At 35.5% G+C, this 16,754-nt stretch overlaps 1 protein-coding gene across 5 annotated transcripts in view; it reads right to left on the reverse strand.

Moving 5' to 3' along the window:
- The window catches only part of LOC109336077 (ubiquitin carboxyl-terminal hydrolase 13-like), a 41,103-nt gene continuing 27,622 nt past the window's right edge, over window positions 3,274-16,754 (reverse strand). For 2 of the 5 annotated variants that reach the window (XM_019572443.1, XM_019572441.1), the window contains exons 26-32: window positions 15,482-15,547; window positions 13,666-13,731; window positions 7,314-7,400; window positions 7,036-7,152; window positions 6,729-6,803; window positions 6,519-6,605; window positions 5,379-5,573 (exon numbers count right to left, since the gene is read on the reverse strand). In XM_019572443.1, coding sequence (XP_019427988.1) covers window positions 5,394-5,573; window positions 6,519-6,605; window positions 6,729-6,803; window positions 7,036-7,152; window positions 7,314-7,400; window positions 13,666-13,731; window positions 15,482-15,547 — 678 coding nt within the window. In that variant the 3' untranslated portion in view covers window positions 5,379-5,393. Of the gene's footprint in view, window positions 3,837-5,378; window positions 5,574-6,518; window positions 6,606-6,728; window positions 6,804-7,035; window positions 7,153-7,313; window positions 7,401-13,665; window positions 13,732-15,481; window positions 15,548-16,754 lie in introns of those variants that run through there. The other 3 variants (XM_019572446.1, XM_019572444.1, XM_019572442.1) reach the window with 3 other exon arrangements.

The raw sequence follows: 16,754 nt of genomic DNA on the forward strand, positions 1-16,754 counted from the left end.
ACTTTTTCCTGAACATATTAAAGGTTCCTTTGATGTTAAAATCATCACCTTTAAACATATTCAAATACTAACAATAATTTCTAATATTTCCCAACAAATAACTCATCTAACCTTGTCCAAAGATATAGTTTTTCCATCTAAGAACAATGAAGAAATTTCAAGATTTACAAATGTCAAAAACTACATAAAGGTTCACATGATTTTATTATCACCCCCTTTAGTTATGCCTTCATAAAATACTTAAAGAACAAATATAAACTCTACTTTATGAACAACATAATAAAAGCTCATAACTTTCTATGAAGTATGAGAAGAAGATGAATAAGAAACATAATAGACTACCTTAGTTTGTATAGGAAATTTAATGTAAAAAATGAGAGAATGGGGTGGGGTATTTATAGGAGAGCCGCACCCTCGTCAAATCATAAAATTTAATGCAAGGTAAGTAGATTTAGACTAGCATATGTGATGTGTCTAATGGTGGTGGACTAACATATTCAAATACTAAAATTTAATGCAACGACTTCAGCGAAATGCGCGCGATTAAAACCATGCTCGAGTAGCCAAAAATGATCGTCCGATTTTACTTTACGGTTGGAACTTTGAATTTCGGCATTCCGAGTGAAAATATTTTAGAAAATAGTTATGGACTAACTCAGGGTCTATCTTGACTCAAAATGTGATTATTAAAGCCAACGGCGCGATCGGAATTTGATTTCGAGTTACGGAACTCAAAAACCACTTTTTGAGCCGTACCGGGTGAGATTCGGCCCCGACAGCGGTCCGAAACCGACTATCTCCGAAAATCATGGAAATTTACCAACAAGTTGGAAATAGAATTACAAAACTAAAACTCAACTAGAGTGTCGTCTAATTATTTACCGAAAATTCTCAGAAATTCATTTTCGAAAATATAATTAATAAAAATATTAATAAAAACATATATTTCCAAGGTAGTAAAATTCGCGGTGTTACACTTTATGTATTTATAATTTATTTTAATAATTTCAAGCACGATTATGAACTCAATAAGGCTTGATCCTTCACTTCTAGGATTAATTGAAGATTGATCATTTATATTTGAGTTGCGCACCTTGACAGAAAACAAATTTAATGTTTAGATGATTTTTGTTACTCTATATATTCCAAAATTTCTATTTGATTTCATTATGTTATTTCATATCTCTTATGTTTTAGAAAGTCAACACATATTTATATTTTATTTTTCAATTATACATTTATTTATTACTCATCTTTTTCAATCCATATTTCTTCATTTTTTTTCTAATTAATTTTCTAATGTGCACTAAATAAAGTTATTTTAATAAAATTTATTCTGATTTTTTAAACTATAGAAGTTTTGGAACTAATGCAATATTTATTTTTAAGAAGTTTTTTGTGTGTTCAATCTTTTTAGATGCTTCATTATTACATCAACTTTATCTCTTCCTAAATTTTGTTTACTATTTTTCATGATATTCAGCAATGTCCAGCTGTCATTTTGAAAATTTTACATGAGAATGAATACTTTACTTTATCTAATTTTTATGAGAAGTTTGCTTAGTTTATTCCTTTTTTTTTTGTATTTTCCACTATTTTTCAATATTAATTCATTTTTTATCCTCTACTTTCTTAGGCGTGATACTAAATGTGAATTTCTCTATAAGCTAGCCTAGTCCATTGTATATAAATATTTTCTACCCAATAATTAATAAACCATTAATCCAGTTAAACTTGCATAAAATCTAAAAAAGGAGTTCGGCTTCCTACAGCCTATATCAGGAGTTGACATGACATAAAGGATTGCACGTAAATATAAAGAGAGTGCTAGGTATGAATTTGCCCGTTGATGAAGATGATCCAAGTATGGTATATATGTATAGCAGATTGAAGTGCATTAAAAATTAAATAAAAATAAAATATAATGACACTTGTATTATCTTCCACAATGAGATGAAACTTTACATGTAAAAGCAAAATTATTCTCCATTAGTCAAGAGGATCTCAAATAAGTTCGAGTACAAATATACTACATGTATCCAATGTTATTAAACTTGAATAACGACTTGGTCAATACATTGGCTCAATGAGCCACTAGTTGGACTAGTGAACCAATGATTAGATTGTTGACTCAATTACATTAAAAATTCATAATATTTGTTAACATTATTTACTAACTTTATCCTATAAATTTAAAAACATTACAATACTTAATTAAACATCTTACAATAAATATTTTACTACTATAAAATGTCACAAATAAGTTAAAAACACCATAAAATAACATATGCACTATGCTTTAATTGCTACAAAAATATGCAAATAAGTTTAAAATTTAAATAAACAACGAAAATTTCGCTATAACACAAGGATGAAAAGTGCATACACCGATAGTGCAAAAGTTTTATATATAATTGGTTTAACATCTACCATTCATTTTCGATCATCAGTTATTCTTCAAAAAAACTAATACAAATAAATGATGGATGATATATTGATTATGTATAAATCTTTCCATTAACAGTGCATAAATATTACACTCTAACATGAATTACTAAATGACAAACATAACTACAAATAAGTTAAAAACATTTGATATTTTTCATCTCAAAATGACATTGTTTTGATTATTTTTTTTAAAAATATTTTTTGATTGAGTTAGTCAATCCAACCATTCGAGTCGACAATTTTAGGCTTAAACCAACTGAATCGAATTAATCTGATTTTGATGCAATATCAATTAGACGAGAGACTCAAACCAGTCAGATCTCCAGTTCATAGTTGAATTGGTCAGACTGGCTGATCTAAACCGGATTTTATAACACTTCCTATATTGGTTTGCCATCCCTAGGTATAGAGGATATTATGTGATTTTTTTTAAATTTTGGGGTCTGAAATTAAAAATATGAGCCAAAAAGTTTATTTTTCTGTAATCTGCAACCTTCCCTGATCGGGATAATATTTATATCTTCAAGTGACGTTATTGTTGCTTTAATTTAAAATTTCTTATATATCTCATTCAAACCCATACGTACCAAATAAACTATATAGGTCATTAACATTTCCGAAAGGCTTATGCTTATGAGTTTTGAGCTTCACATTTGTTAGACTATCGTTTTTCAATGATAAAAAAATCATGGCAAAGTTAATATATAAAGGGCAAGCGAGATGGGAGCATGTCTTAACCATTACATCATATACAAACAAAAGTCATTTTAGATATAAGTACTTCTGGCAGTATAGCAGAAAATCGAGGAAGAGTTTGTGAGGATGAGAAACAAGCTAAGGGTAGTCTAGCGTTTCTTTTAACACAAATCATTAGGCCCTTTTTAATCAAAATTCAAGGTCAAAAATGGCATATGAAAAAATTACACTGACAACCCTGCAAAAAAGCATGTACACAATCCCAATCTTCTCACATCTCCAAGCAAAGCAAAAGCTTAGAGTGGAAGAACCAGACATAGGCAACAGTTAAGTATGCCTTTAACTTCTATACAAAACCCAACCCAAAATCTTATGTACTAAAATACAGGGTAATTAGAACCTAGATCTCCTAAGCAGCAAAGAAATGAGTGCTTGAGAGAATCAGTTCTGAAGCATCTCTAAGCACTGTTCCAGGCTATATACCTGTCCCATAAGCTACAAAATTATGAGTTTAAACAGATGAGTACTCCTTGAATATGAGAGAATATTGACACCATCTCTGCACTTCTTCAGCCACCTTTAGAAAGCTGCAAGTGCCCACTAGCATGAAGCATTATTATATTGACTGATTGAGAAGACAAGTATCTTTCCTAGTTGTAGATTTTTACTGCCTTCTCAAATGGGTGGCGGTTCTGCAAAATTGAGAATGGTTTAGACTCCGGAAACTTGTAAACAAATTATAGAGATATTTATTCTAGCCAATAATATATATACTGAAACTTCCCTTCTAATTAAGCAAGTGAGGGGGAGAGTAAGTGGAAATTGAAGCAAGATATATCATGACAGTTGCAGAAAATAACACAGCAAGATTTATGTGTTCAGATTAGCTTGTATCTTTGTATTATTTCAAAGCATGACACATTCCTTGAGCATTTATTATTTTTCCCCAAATCAATAAAAACTAAAATTATTCCCAAAAACAAGTTAATGCAACAAAAACAATTCTCGGATAGCAACAAGCCTTATCCGTTATCCCATTCAGTTTTGATGCAGCATTGAGAAATAATGTAGCTTTTATTTCAAGGCTCCAACCTGGCGAGGTCTTGGGAGAATCAGTATACCTGGTCTTACCCTGGAGAAGTAATTTCTAAGATGTGAACCCTTGATTGCAAGGCTCATATGCTATTCTAGCCATTGCTATTTTTTGGTTAAATTACCAAATCTAAAGCTCATATGCTAAAACATTCCCTCAAATTATTTTATAAGGCACTTCAGGTAGATGTATGAAACAAGGCAGAAGGGGGAGAGTAGTTAGGAACAAGATCCTTTTTGGTAAAGATAAGGCTTAATTGCACAAGATCTAAAGGTGTAAGACCAGATAATATGGTTATACATTGTATAAGTATTGGTATAAATTTCTATTCTAACCAATGTTTAGTTTACACTTCACAAACATGACAGTTCAATTTTAAATTCTAACAGAAATTTTACCATTCCATACCACAAGACACAACTCACACCATTCAAGCAACATTAGTCCACCATACAGGATGAAGGAAACCAGAGGGAGATGTGAAGCATAGAATTTAAGCCAGAGGTTGAATGAAGGAATGATTTTGAAGTTAATTGTGATACACATGACTTACTAAAACTTAGGGAAAATTTAGCACACAACTACAACATACGATGTCTTAAGGGATTAAATGTTAGATGATAAATGGTCAACAAGAGAAGAAACTCAATGTTGTGCAAATGAGAATATTTTGTTGGAAGAGTAGACACACTAGCCACTGTAGGGTGATAAATGAATTATAGAAAAATTTGAGATAAACCCTACTATAGAAAAGATGTTAATATCTCAATTTAAATAATTTAGAAATATGCGAAAAAGCCAGTAGAAACCAAGTAAAAAGAGTAGATCATATTGAAAACAGTACCTAACAATTAGAATTAGATGAAGACCACATGTATTATACAAATGACGACAAACTACAATTAGAATTAGTAAAAAGACCAGTTTGCTATATCAAGATTGTTGAGATAATTAGAAGATTTTATAATTAGTATTAAATATGTGATTATCAAATTATATCTTGTATTTATCTTTTAGATTTTATTCCCCGAAGTTGGGATTGTGTTATCTATTCTTATGTTGTAAATAGAAAAGGTCGAGTACTCGAGTGTATACAAATCAATCAAGCAACTCAGATAAATAACCTGTCTCTTTCAAGTTGGTATAAATGCTCAAATCATGTGGGCCTATCAAAAAAATGAAATCTTAATCGTTCTGCTATCCTAGACGTCCTGTCAAACTCTTCCTTTCTTTTCTCTCCAATAACTATTTGAGTAGTCCAGTTGTTTAGCCATTCTGTCACCACTGTCCATTGGTACTCAACCAAAAGTCTTCTGGTTAATAAAGGAAATAAGAACTATTCCAAAAAAACAAAGCAATGTCACAAGTTGCTCTTCCAAGGAGTACTCATTAGAGTGTTTTGTCTAATAATGGATACAAGGAGTATATCCAGTACAAAGAGACACAACAAATCTGATCATCCACAACCACTATGACAAACGGTTATGTTTCTCTCAATCATCTCATGTCGGATCCTGAATATTGGACTATGGTGCTTCAGATCATATAGAAGGTAACCCCTCTCTTTTCTGAAAATCAGCACGACCCAAAATGCCACAATACATCACTATTGCTAATGGCTCTAAAGTCAAAGCTATTGGCAAGCCACACCTTCCTCTACTTAAATTTAATTTTGTTTTACTCATACTTGATTGTCTCTTTTTTTATAGGAAAATGTTAGTATGTCAGTATTTTGTGGTGGGTAGGATTTGAACCCTCAACCTCCTTATCACTCCACTCCCTAAACCCTCCACCCTTACCACTGGACCACCTGATTGTCCCTTTTAATTTGGCCTCGGTTAGTCAACTCATGTGTACTTTTAATTGTTCTATAAGCTTCACTAATAACTCCTACGATGTGCCTAATAAGTATGTTCAATACTAATGTGAGAAGGTATAGACTCAAAGGCAACGCCTCGAGCAAACCAAATTCTTGCAGAAAAACCATATTACTTATCTGTCCATCCATGCATTTTCACATTAGACCATGCCCACGTGTATATGCCTTTTTTGCTTATTTCTATATTTCCATCAAACAGTATAATATTTCTACAATTCTACTAGCTTCCATGCTTGTGTTATATAGCATTCAATAGAACAACACATCATACTCTATCTATATCATAGGCATTTCCAGATCTTCCTTCCATCAAAGCCTACGGTGAGATTGAATTCCTGAACAGACTCATCCCCTCCCTCAGAGCAAAGAAAGGAACTGCCTGTTTATAATATTATTATTTACCTGGTTGATAGCATAGGACCGTTTTGGGGAATTGTCAGCATGTTCCAGTCCAAGATATTGCTCCCAAGCGCCATAGATATCTCTTCTCTAAACAATCAATAAATTTAATAGCTTAAATTTTCTGAACATGAGCAATATCTCTCAGCGATCCACAGACTGAAACATAACACAGATAGGAAAAAATACAAACAAGAGAGAAGATCGACAGACCTGAAACCGAGTAGAAACAATATCAAAATCTTGAAGGTACTCAGGACGACCAAGTGAGACAAATGCAAACTTCCACTGAACACAAAAAATAGACATACATTTACATTCACTTATGTAGAAAAAAACCTTGTTAGCTATCCACTCAAAAATGAACAACTTCAAACATGGTAGTTTAAATACTAGAGAGAAAATAAACAAATTTTGAACACAATTAGTAATTTACCTTAATGAACTACAGGAAATCAACTAACCAAGAATTGAAATGCCTTAAAAATGCTGAAAATTGAATTTAGGCATGTATCTGTACCTTAAAAAAGTCCTCATCTGGAACTTGCAACTTTTTCTGTATCCGCAATTTAATATCAGCTAGTGTCTCACCTTCATGAATAACCAGGAAAAACGGATCTCCAAAATTCTGAACTTGCTGTTAATTCCCAGGAGAATAAAAGAAAAAACAATATGCAAACATCAGGAAAAAATTAAACTAACAGGAGGCTGTATATGATTCTTTTCCTTTAAATCAGAATTACATTTGGCAGGAAAAAGCACTAGAAAAGTATAACAAAAAATATCATTTGATCTTACCACCTGATTTTGTGCAGTGTCTTTCATGAAATGATAAACATGGATCAATCGATCATGAGGGCCTAGATTTATCTCGTCTTCATGAACCTTGGATAGTAGAACAAAAAAAAATTATATTTGTAAAAGAAACGAAATAGAGAGGAATAATGTACTAAGAAAACTTTAACACCGCATGCCTACAACAAAATGACATGAATGACAAACTAGAAATATCCTTGAAAAGGAAACTAATGGAATAACAAAACATCAACAGCAAAGAAACAAGGTAATTGATTAAGTGACAGTCTTTTGTATATCCGCTTGAGTGGGTTTTTGTAAGGTGAAGGAATTGTCATTCTTTTATATCTAACACACTATCTCAGACCCTCACTCAAAAGCCCTATGTTGTATAAGAATGGACAATGCATTAAGTGGCAATATCTTTTGTTTAACCATTTGAGTAGCTTTTTCATTAGGTGAAGGAATCGTGATTGGCTTTATATCTAACACGATAGTCATACAAAATCCATTTGTATTATAAGCATACATAATGCACAACCCCACTCTACTTGAGCTGAAATTCAAGTTTTGCAGTAAGCGATGAGCCTCAGACCAGTTGGTCAAAGAAGGCTGTAGTACCACGTCAAAGACTAAAAGCTTTAACATATGCAGATTGATTAGTTTTATAAGTATCAACGGCTGGAAATCTTGAGTTGGGGTAAATTTTGCAATTTGTTGAAATACTTTATTTTATTTATTATTTAAAAGGAGGAATTCAAAAATAATGGAAGAACCAAGCAAAAGATCATCAAATCATTTCCCAATATAGTAAGATACCTCTTTTGAAGTGTTCACTATTGACTATATCCTTGAGTACGAGGAAATTAGGGTGAGTGAATCAGTAGGATATTATATAACTCTTAGTTTTCGAAATCCCTATTATTTAGGGATTGCTTGTGATAGTAAAGTGATTCATTATTTGAGTATAAAAGAGATATGAATGAGAGGATTACTGCTAGAAGATCCCAAAAAATATTACAATAACTTGGTATCAAAAGCCTAGTTATTTACCAATTGCGATCGTTTTAGCCGACTTGACTAATTTGGGGACCTTTTTTTATCACAGTAGTAATGTGACCAATCAACTCATTAACTTCTGATAGCCCAAACCCAGAAGCCCACCCCCAATTGTCAAATGTTAGAGAATAATAGTTAGTGAAGTTAGTTACTAGTTAATTTTTGTTCTATGCTTAGCAACATACTGTCAGCTGTACTTGGTTGTAATGCAAGTTAGTCTGCCTTGTACTATATCAATAGTAACTCTACTGCAATAATCGGTAACTGTACTGCTGTACTTGGCAACTATACTGCATTGTACTATTCTGGTTAGGTTGCAGCATAAGTCATTTTACCTAGTGTCCTATAAATAGAGTGGACTATGATAGACACTGGTATCTATGGAGACAAAATTTTAAAAGAAGAGATTAAGAGAAATGCCCCTAACTCAGAAACAAATTGATTCTGATAGGGTTCTAAGTATTTTTATTGAATTGAAGATGAGAATAGAAGTATGATTACAAGTTGGAACTCTCAAGGGTCCCTGGATCCTTGTTTTCCCTCATTGATTCCAGAATCAGTTGAGTATTCTTCTCAAAAACTACTCCCCTCCTAACTAACTCAGCTATTAATAGTAGTTAGTTACCTAACTGATTCTAACTACCCAAGGGTAGAAAAGGAAAGTTGGTTAATTCTATCCAAACTCTCCTCTTTCCCCTTTTATACACATTTTTAATCATTGGCTTGGTATTAGCCTTATCAATACCCCCCCCCCCTAAACATTCTAACTTGTCCTCAAGTTGGAAACTAGGAACTTTGTCTTGTAGTGCAATTGCCATTTCCCAAGAGCATTCATGATCAAGGGAACCCTGTTAGAAGCCTGAGATATCACCAACCTGTCCTTGTAGTACAACACCCCCTTCTTGATTTCAAATTCTGGGTGAGCAGTAGGAGAACTGAGTAGATCCTGCATCAATTTCCTCCATTTGGGATCTCTGTGAACTTCTTCAACCCAATTGTCCACCTCTTCATAATTCATTATAGAAATGGCTGAATACATAAGTCTTCTGGATAGAGAGAGCATTAGCTGCAGAATTCTCACTACCTGGTTTGTAATTAATTTCAAAATCCAAACCTACCAATTTAACAGCCCATTTAAACTGCTCACCAGTGAACAATTTCTATTCAGACAGAATTTTAGACTCTGTTGCTCAGTTCTGATAATGAAATGTCTCCCTAGCAAATAATGCCTCCACTTCTGAATAGCTTAAACTAGAGCCATGAGCTCCCTCTCATAACTGATTTCTGTTGAGCCTTCACTGATAGGTACAGCCAACAGGGGAACCTCCATCAAAGCAGCCGTTAATCCCTCAAAAGCAGAAGTGGTGTCTTGAATCCAAAGAAATGAGTCCTTCTTAAGAAGATCTGTGAGAGGCTTGGCTAGCTTGCCATAGTTCTGAACAAACCTCCTGTAGTATCCAGTGAGGCTTAAGAATCCCCTCAAACCCTTGACATTAACTGGTTGAGGTCAAGTCTTCACAGCCTCTATCTTAGAGGTATCAGCAGCCACCCCTCCTTCAGAAATAACATGGCCTAGTTACTCAATGCTACTTTGCCCAAAACTGCATTTCTTCAAATTGGCTTTGAGGCTATTAGATCCTAACACAACTAGAATTACCCCTAGGTATTGAACATGAGCCTCTAGGTCAGGGCTGTATACAAGTATATCATCAAAGAAAACTAGAGTAAATTTTCTGAGGTATGGCTTTAGGACATCATTCATAAGGGATTGGAAGGTTGAGGGTGCATTAGTCAACCCAAAAGGCATGACTAGGAACTCATAATGACCCTCATGGGTTCTGAAAGCAGTTTTGCCTATATCCTCTGTTTTCATTCTTATCTGGTGGTACCCTGATTTCAAGTCCAGCTTAGAAAATACCCTGGCTTCTCCTAATTCATCCAGCAATTCTTCAATGAGGGGATGGTAATTCGATTGCGAGCCCTATAATCCACACAAAATCTCCACCCCCCATCCTTCTTTTTCACCAATATGATTGGACTGGAATAAGGGCTTATACTAGGCCTAATGACTCCAACTTCCAACATCTCTGCCACCAACCTCAAAATCTCAGATTTCTGATAATAGAGGCACCTATAGGGCCTGAGATTAGGTATGTCAGCTCATTCTTTCAAATGTATAGCATGATCACACTGCCTAGTAGGAGGAAGTCCCTGCAATTCCTGAAAAACCTCCTCATATTTTTGCAACACTTCGAATAGTTCTAGATGAACTCTCCCATGAGCATCATCCTTTCCAGAATCACCATATTGTAGAACTAATCCTTCCCCTTACCTTAATAGCACTTGCATGAAGGCCCCTAATGACAATTTTGTCTTGGTTAAAGTAGGGTCTCCCACAATGCTTACTAAGGAATCACCCTTCCTCAGAGTCAACTTCATCCTACCAAAGTCTGCTCTAACCTCGCCTAAACTGTCCAACCACTCTAGCCCTAACACCACATCTACTCCTTTTAAAGCAAAAAGATAGAAATCTTGAATTACCTCAATCTGTGGTAGGCATAACAGGAGTTGAGAACACCTTCCCCTGCAAGCTATTTGATGCCCATTACCAACTTCCACTAGGTAAGCTTTGGTATCTTCCACCTTCAACTGCAACTGATTCACCAACCCCCTTGAAATGAAATTGTGAGATGCCCCACAATCAATCATGACAACCACTGGAATACCACATAGATCCCCTTTTATCTTCCAAGACTTAGTAGTTGTGAGCCCCTTCATAGAATACAGAGAGAGTTGTAGAGAATCAGAAGGTGCCACCTCCTCTATCTCCACCTCCCCTTCTCCTTCTACCTCCTCTTCATCAACCATCAACAACATGCTCAACTGTTTGAATTTGCATTTATGCTCCCTAGAGAAAGGCTCATCACACCTAAAACAGAGGCCCTTCTCCCTCTTCTCCTTCATCTCAGCATTAGTCAATCTTTTAAATTCCCCCATAGCTTTAGAATTATTAACTTCAGAATTATTAACTTCTAGATAGGTCCTGGAAGGTGCAGCCACACTCCCTATAGAAGATGTATCTCTCCCCTTCACAAAATCTTGGTCGAGGCCTCTCAAGGCTCCTGCATACTTCTCAAAATCCTCCACATAAGCCTCTATCTTTCCCTCTTACTTCAAAGATAGAAGTAACTCAAAGGGGTTTTGAGCCATAGAAGGTTGAAACCTTCTTACCACCGTCAGTTTAAACCCTTCCCAGGTGGGTTTTGGATTACAACCCTCCGACCATTGATACCAACTCAAAGCCCTTCCCTCTAGAGCAACCAGAGTGACCCTCATCCTCTGCCCTTCAGAAATGGACCTTAGAGAGAAGTATCTTTCTAATTTCCGCACCTAACCATAAGCATCCTCTCCTGAGAAAATGGGACTTTCCAATTTCCTCCATCTTTCTTGATTCTGATCCCACTTATGGCTATCCACCTCACCATTTTCATTGCCTTCTTCCCATGCATTCTCACTAGGGTTTACTCCTAGCTTGGTGGCTATAACAACCAACAATTCTAAAGTTTTTGCGATTCGAGCTACACTCAGCTCCATTCTCATTCGTAATTCTTCCTTATCCTAGCGAAAATCTTCCTTTTCTTGTCCTCCACTTTCATTTTATCGAGCCATGCTTCTTGTAGAGACCATGCGACAAAACCTTTCCCAGTAGCAGCGTGATTTCCTTCCACAAGCACCAGAATGGTGCTCTGATACCAGTGGTAGACACTAGTATCTATGGAGACAAAATTTTAGAAGAGATTAAGAGAAATGCCCCTAACTCAGAATCAAATTGATTCTGATAGGGTTCTAAGTATTTTTATTGAATTGAAGATGAGAATAGAAATATGATTATAAGTTGGAACTCCGAAGGATCCCTGGATCCTTGTTTTCCCTCACTGATTCCAGAATCAGTTGAGTATTCTTCTCAAAAACTACTCCCCTCCTAACTAACTCAGCTATTAATAACAGTTAGTTACCTAACTGATTCTAACTATCCAAGGGTAGAAAAGGAAAGTTGGTTATTCTATCCAAACTCTCCTCTTTCCCCTTTATACACATTTTTAATCATTGGCTTGGTATTAGCCTTATCATACTACCTATTGTAAAGTTGGTTAATTCAATAATATAAAAAGTGAGGATTCAATTATCTCTTTTATTCTTAATTGCTCCCTATGTGCCCAGACAAGATATCACATTGCCACAACATTCACAACATAAGCAGCACAACATTCCCAACATAAGCAGCACAACATCACCTTGACCTTCTAGACATAAGCAGCTCAAGTGCCAACTTCATGACAACTTTACGTGATAAGCCGTCACCTGAAGCTTGGTCAGCTAAGTATGCGTCCTATTCAGCAATCAAACCTCATCTTATTGTACAAAGAACCTCAACGATTATAAAATCCTCCACCATATGTGCAGTAAATGTAAGGTTGTTTGCTTTACGGTCTGGAGGTCATGAGCTCAAATCCTGAAACAACCTCTTCGTTGGCAAGGGTAAGGCTAAGGCTACATACATATATCTCCCCAAACCCTACTAGGTGAAAACCTCATGCACTGGGTTGCCCTATATGTGCAGTAACAAAGTCTTCTAATCTCCTTCATCGCCATTCGTGTTCCAGAGTCTTTCCAAACTCCAGGAAATAGGTTTAACATCTCCCCTGTTTACTGTCGTTAGAGGGCAGGTCAAATCAACTTTGAAAGCATTTTCATGCTCATTTTGTAAGTCAGGTCAGTAAACAAGTTGAGTGTCCTTTTGTGATTGCTCATTTAGATATATGGAGTCCTAACCTTCTCAGCCCATCTTAGGATTTCAGTACTTACTTTAACCAATGATTTCTCAAGTTGTACTTGTTTGCATTTGATGAAAAACCTTTAAATCTTTTATATGCATTTTCTCTGCCTCTAACCTAAGAACTTTATATACATAATTTATTTATTTTTAATGCATTTGTGACATCGTCCGGTTCAACCAACATTAACCATTTCTGTCTCCTATCCATTTCTCTGGTTTTGAAACATTGTTATAAATCCATTTTGTCAAAGAACAGAAGATGGCAGAAACCAAAGGCCTGTTTATCAGGTTTGAAATACGTAGGGAATCTATGAAACAAAGATCTTGTATTTGAACACTAATAACCAGTAATGCATCCCAATATTTGGATACTAATAGTAATAAGTAATAATAAATAATGCATCCTGATATCTGTAAAAAATAATTCACTATAATATAATGCACCATATAAAACGTTACCTCTTCTGCTCTTAAGGTCCAATACTGATCATTGATATTATCAATCATGTCGTTGAGAGAGAAAACCTGCAGAGGGTAGATCATAAAATTAAAATGGATACGCCTCAATTTGAAACATCTTCACTAGGATTGTTATAGGACACAATAAGTACTAGAGTAATTGAATCTACCTCTATCACAGAAGCTAGCTCTAGAGGTGAGAGTGGTCCAGATCAATAAATACTTATCTTTCTCATATACTGTTGTGGGACTTAACATGACACAAAAAACAAATGAGCAAAAGAAGCAGCTCATAGCATTGAAGCTGTTGACATAAATCATCACTAATATGATTCATCCCTGGGAGACGGAGTCCAACTGAATCATCATTGGTGGGAGAGCAACTAGTGTGAATGTGTGATCCATTAGTGGGAAAGTCACCATCGAAATGATCTTCGAAGGAAAAAACCACACGTATGATCCATTAGTGGGAACAAAATGACATGACAATCACCAGAGAAGTGCTAGACACTAGAGCCGTGTGAAACACAGAAAAAGACAACCCAAGAAAACCAAGCACCCACTTTGAGGTGGCACACAGAGGCGACTAGGCTGGGTCTAACTACAAGCGTAACAATGGGGCAACCAAATGGTGGAGGTGAGCGGAAAGGTAGTGAAACAACCAAGGGCATAATACAAGAAGGAAAAATCAAATTTATGGGTATGTGAAGGGCTTCTGTACAAGGGGGAAATGCAACATAGTAGTCCGTTGAGGGAGGTGGGGAAGTATTCAGTCAGAGGAGGTGTTTGCAAACACTGCACAAAATGGCAAATGGAAAGGTGTCTGGATGTGCCACTGGAAGGACAGCACACTTGGCGGACTGCAAAGATAAGATCTAATGCACGAGGCAGCATGTGCTGCTTGATGAGAGGCTGAAACCGACAACATTTGACAGATTGGCAGCAAAAGATTCTGATCATGGGGTTGTTGACCGAATAGGTTACCAAGTGACGAAGGATGGCAGCAAACAGTGGAGAATGATGGAACAGCGACACGACATGTTGAATTAGAAACACCAGAAAAGTGATGGATCATGTTGAATTAGAAGGTTTAATGTACGGAAGGAAGAAAAGAGAGAATTGACTTAGAATAATATAAGGATGATATCAATAGGATGATATTGTGATACAAAAGACAAAATGACCCTTTATCATGTTTTAAAAAGCGGACCCATCACATGATGTAACCACAACATCTTGGTTGTGGTAGCCATTGCAACTGCACCATGTCATGATTGCAGATTGCATTGCCTGTCGCATCAAGCCACAATGCTACCATGTCTTCAATGAAATAACAACCACGATTTAAAACTCTGCTACTACTAGATTCTTAATCCTAATTAATTAAGGAAACAAATAACACTACAAACAACAACCAAGCCTTTATCCCATTAGGTGGGGTTGGCTCGTTTGTTTATTTGTTTCCTTGTTTGTTTGTTAAGGCAACATATAACACGCTAAAGATAATATATACTACTAAGGATAAGATTGGGAAAAATGCTAAACTAAAATAATATAAAAGATATTCTAACAGTTACTTGACCATGACCTAAATTACATTGAAATCATGTTTTTGCTCATCTATACAATTATAAATTCTTTTGTAAGTTTTGTTTCAAACTGATGGCATCACATCAATGATGAGGCCAAGTTGTCTCACTGCACCTGAGTGCTTTTCACATCAGACAACAATGAGCAAGAAAATTAGTCAACTCAAGGAATTTATTGCCATGATTATAATTTGAATACAAAATTCACAAACTATATGCTTCCACACCTTATAGATCTTGTGATACAAAACTTCGAGCAATCTAAGTTCTGCACCTGGATGTGATAAATCCACCTAACATCACATAAGCACAAATGTCAGTCCAAATATTTATCACGAAGCAGGAAGTACAGGTGTTTGCAGTTTGCACATACAACCACAAGAATGCCATGGTAGAATAAGCTCATTTTCTTAACTAGACAAACAAGCTCAAGCTTCAACTGGGTTCGATATCAATATAATATAAACAAGTCAAGCTCTATATTTATATGCTTCACATTATAAGTTCCCAGATAGATCATGTATGTGTATAAATATTCAATCCCTAAAAGAAAATGTACATGTTGCTATAACATAGTAAATTGTAATTCTTTCTCAAGAGTTTTTATATTTATTTATTGCTTTCATCGGCTATCTCCTTGACTCCAATTTTCAAAGGGAGTATTCAATCCTACTAACTCATTAAGGAAAACTTAAAAAAAAAAGCCAAGCTCAAGTAACATTCTTTTCACAAACTAAGTCTCGGATTACCTCGACACGCTCACACTGCTATGTGCAAAACTCTCCTCAAACGGGGACCTCATAGTATAAAGAAATAGTATCATATCCTAAAAGACATTTGTTTCTAATAGATGATAAAGGATGGCCCAATGCACGAGTCCCCACCTACTAGGGTCTGGGTTCTAATAGATTATGATCGTTCTATCCCCTTAACATATCATCGCACCACAACAATGCAAGCAAATCCTCTTCATGAGAACCACAAGTAATTACAATTAGGAAAAGTTAACCCCTACCCCTGAGTCCAACCTCTACCCATAATCAAACTGCCTCTGTTAAAAGTTATTAGGGTTTCTCAAGTTTTAGTTGCTTGCACAAAATGATTAAGAGTATTTGTAAAGGCAACTGCCTAGAGAGAAATGAGATGCAGAGCGCACATGAGGGATATTCCTACAAGAAGAGACAGAATCAGGCAAATTTAAAGGTGATGTAGTTGCAATGTTGACAGAGAGAGCTTCTGAGATGGAACGACTTCAATTTCATTACAAACGAACCTCAAATGTAAGGAGAAAAGATTGGAGAGCATTGACAGTGGGTAGTTCATTTTGACTTTCAACAGAGGGGATGACATGCTTAAATTCTTTAGTCAAACCACCCAAAATGAAATCTACATGCTCTGCATGTGAAGTTGGGGATCCAATTGAGATCAATGAATCAAATAGGCCTTTAATTCGTGTAAAATACTCCAAAATAGAACTAGATCCCTTAGTTATGGAACGTA

The sequence above is a fragment of the Lupinus angustifolius genome, chromosome LG20 (genome assembly GCF_001865875.1).
Source record: "Lupinus angustifolius cultivar Tanjil chromosome LG20, LupAngTanjil_v1.0, whole genome shotgun sequence".
Classification (NCBI taxonomy): Eukaryota; Viridiplantae; Streptophyta; class Magnoliopsida; order Fabales; family Fabaceae; genus Lupinus; species Lupinus angustifolius.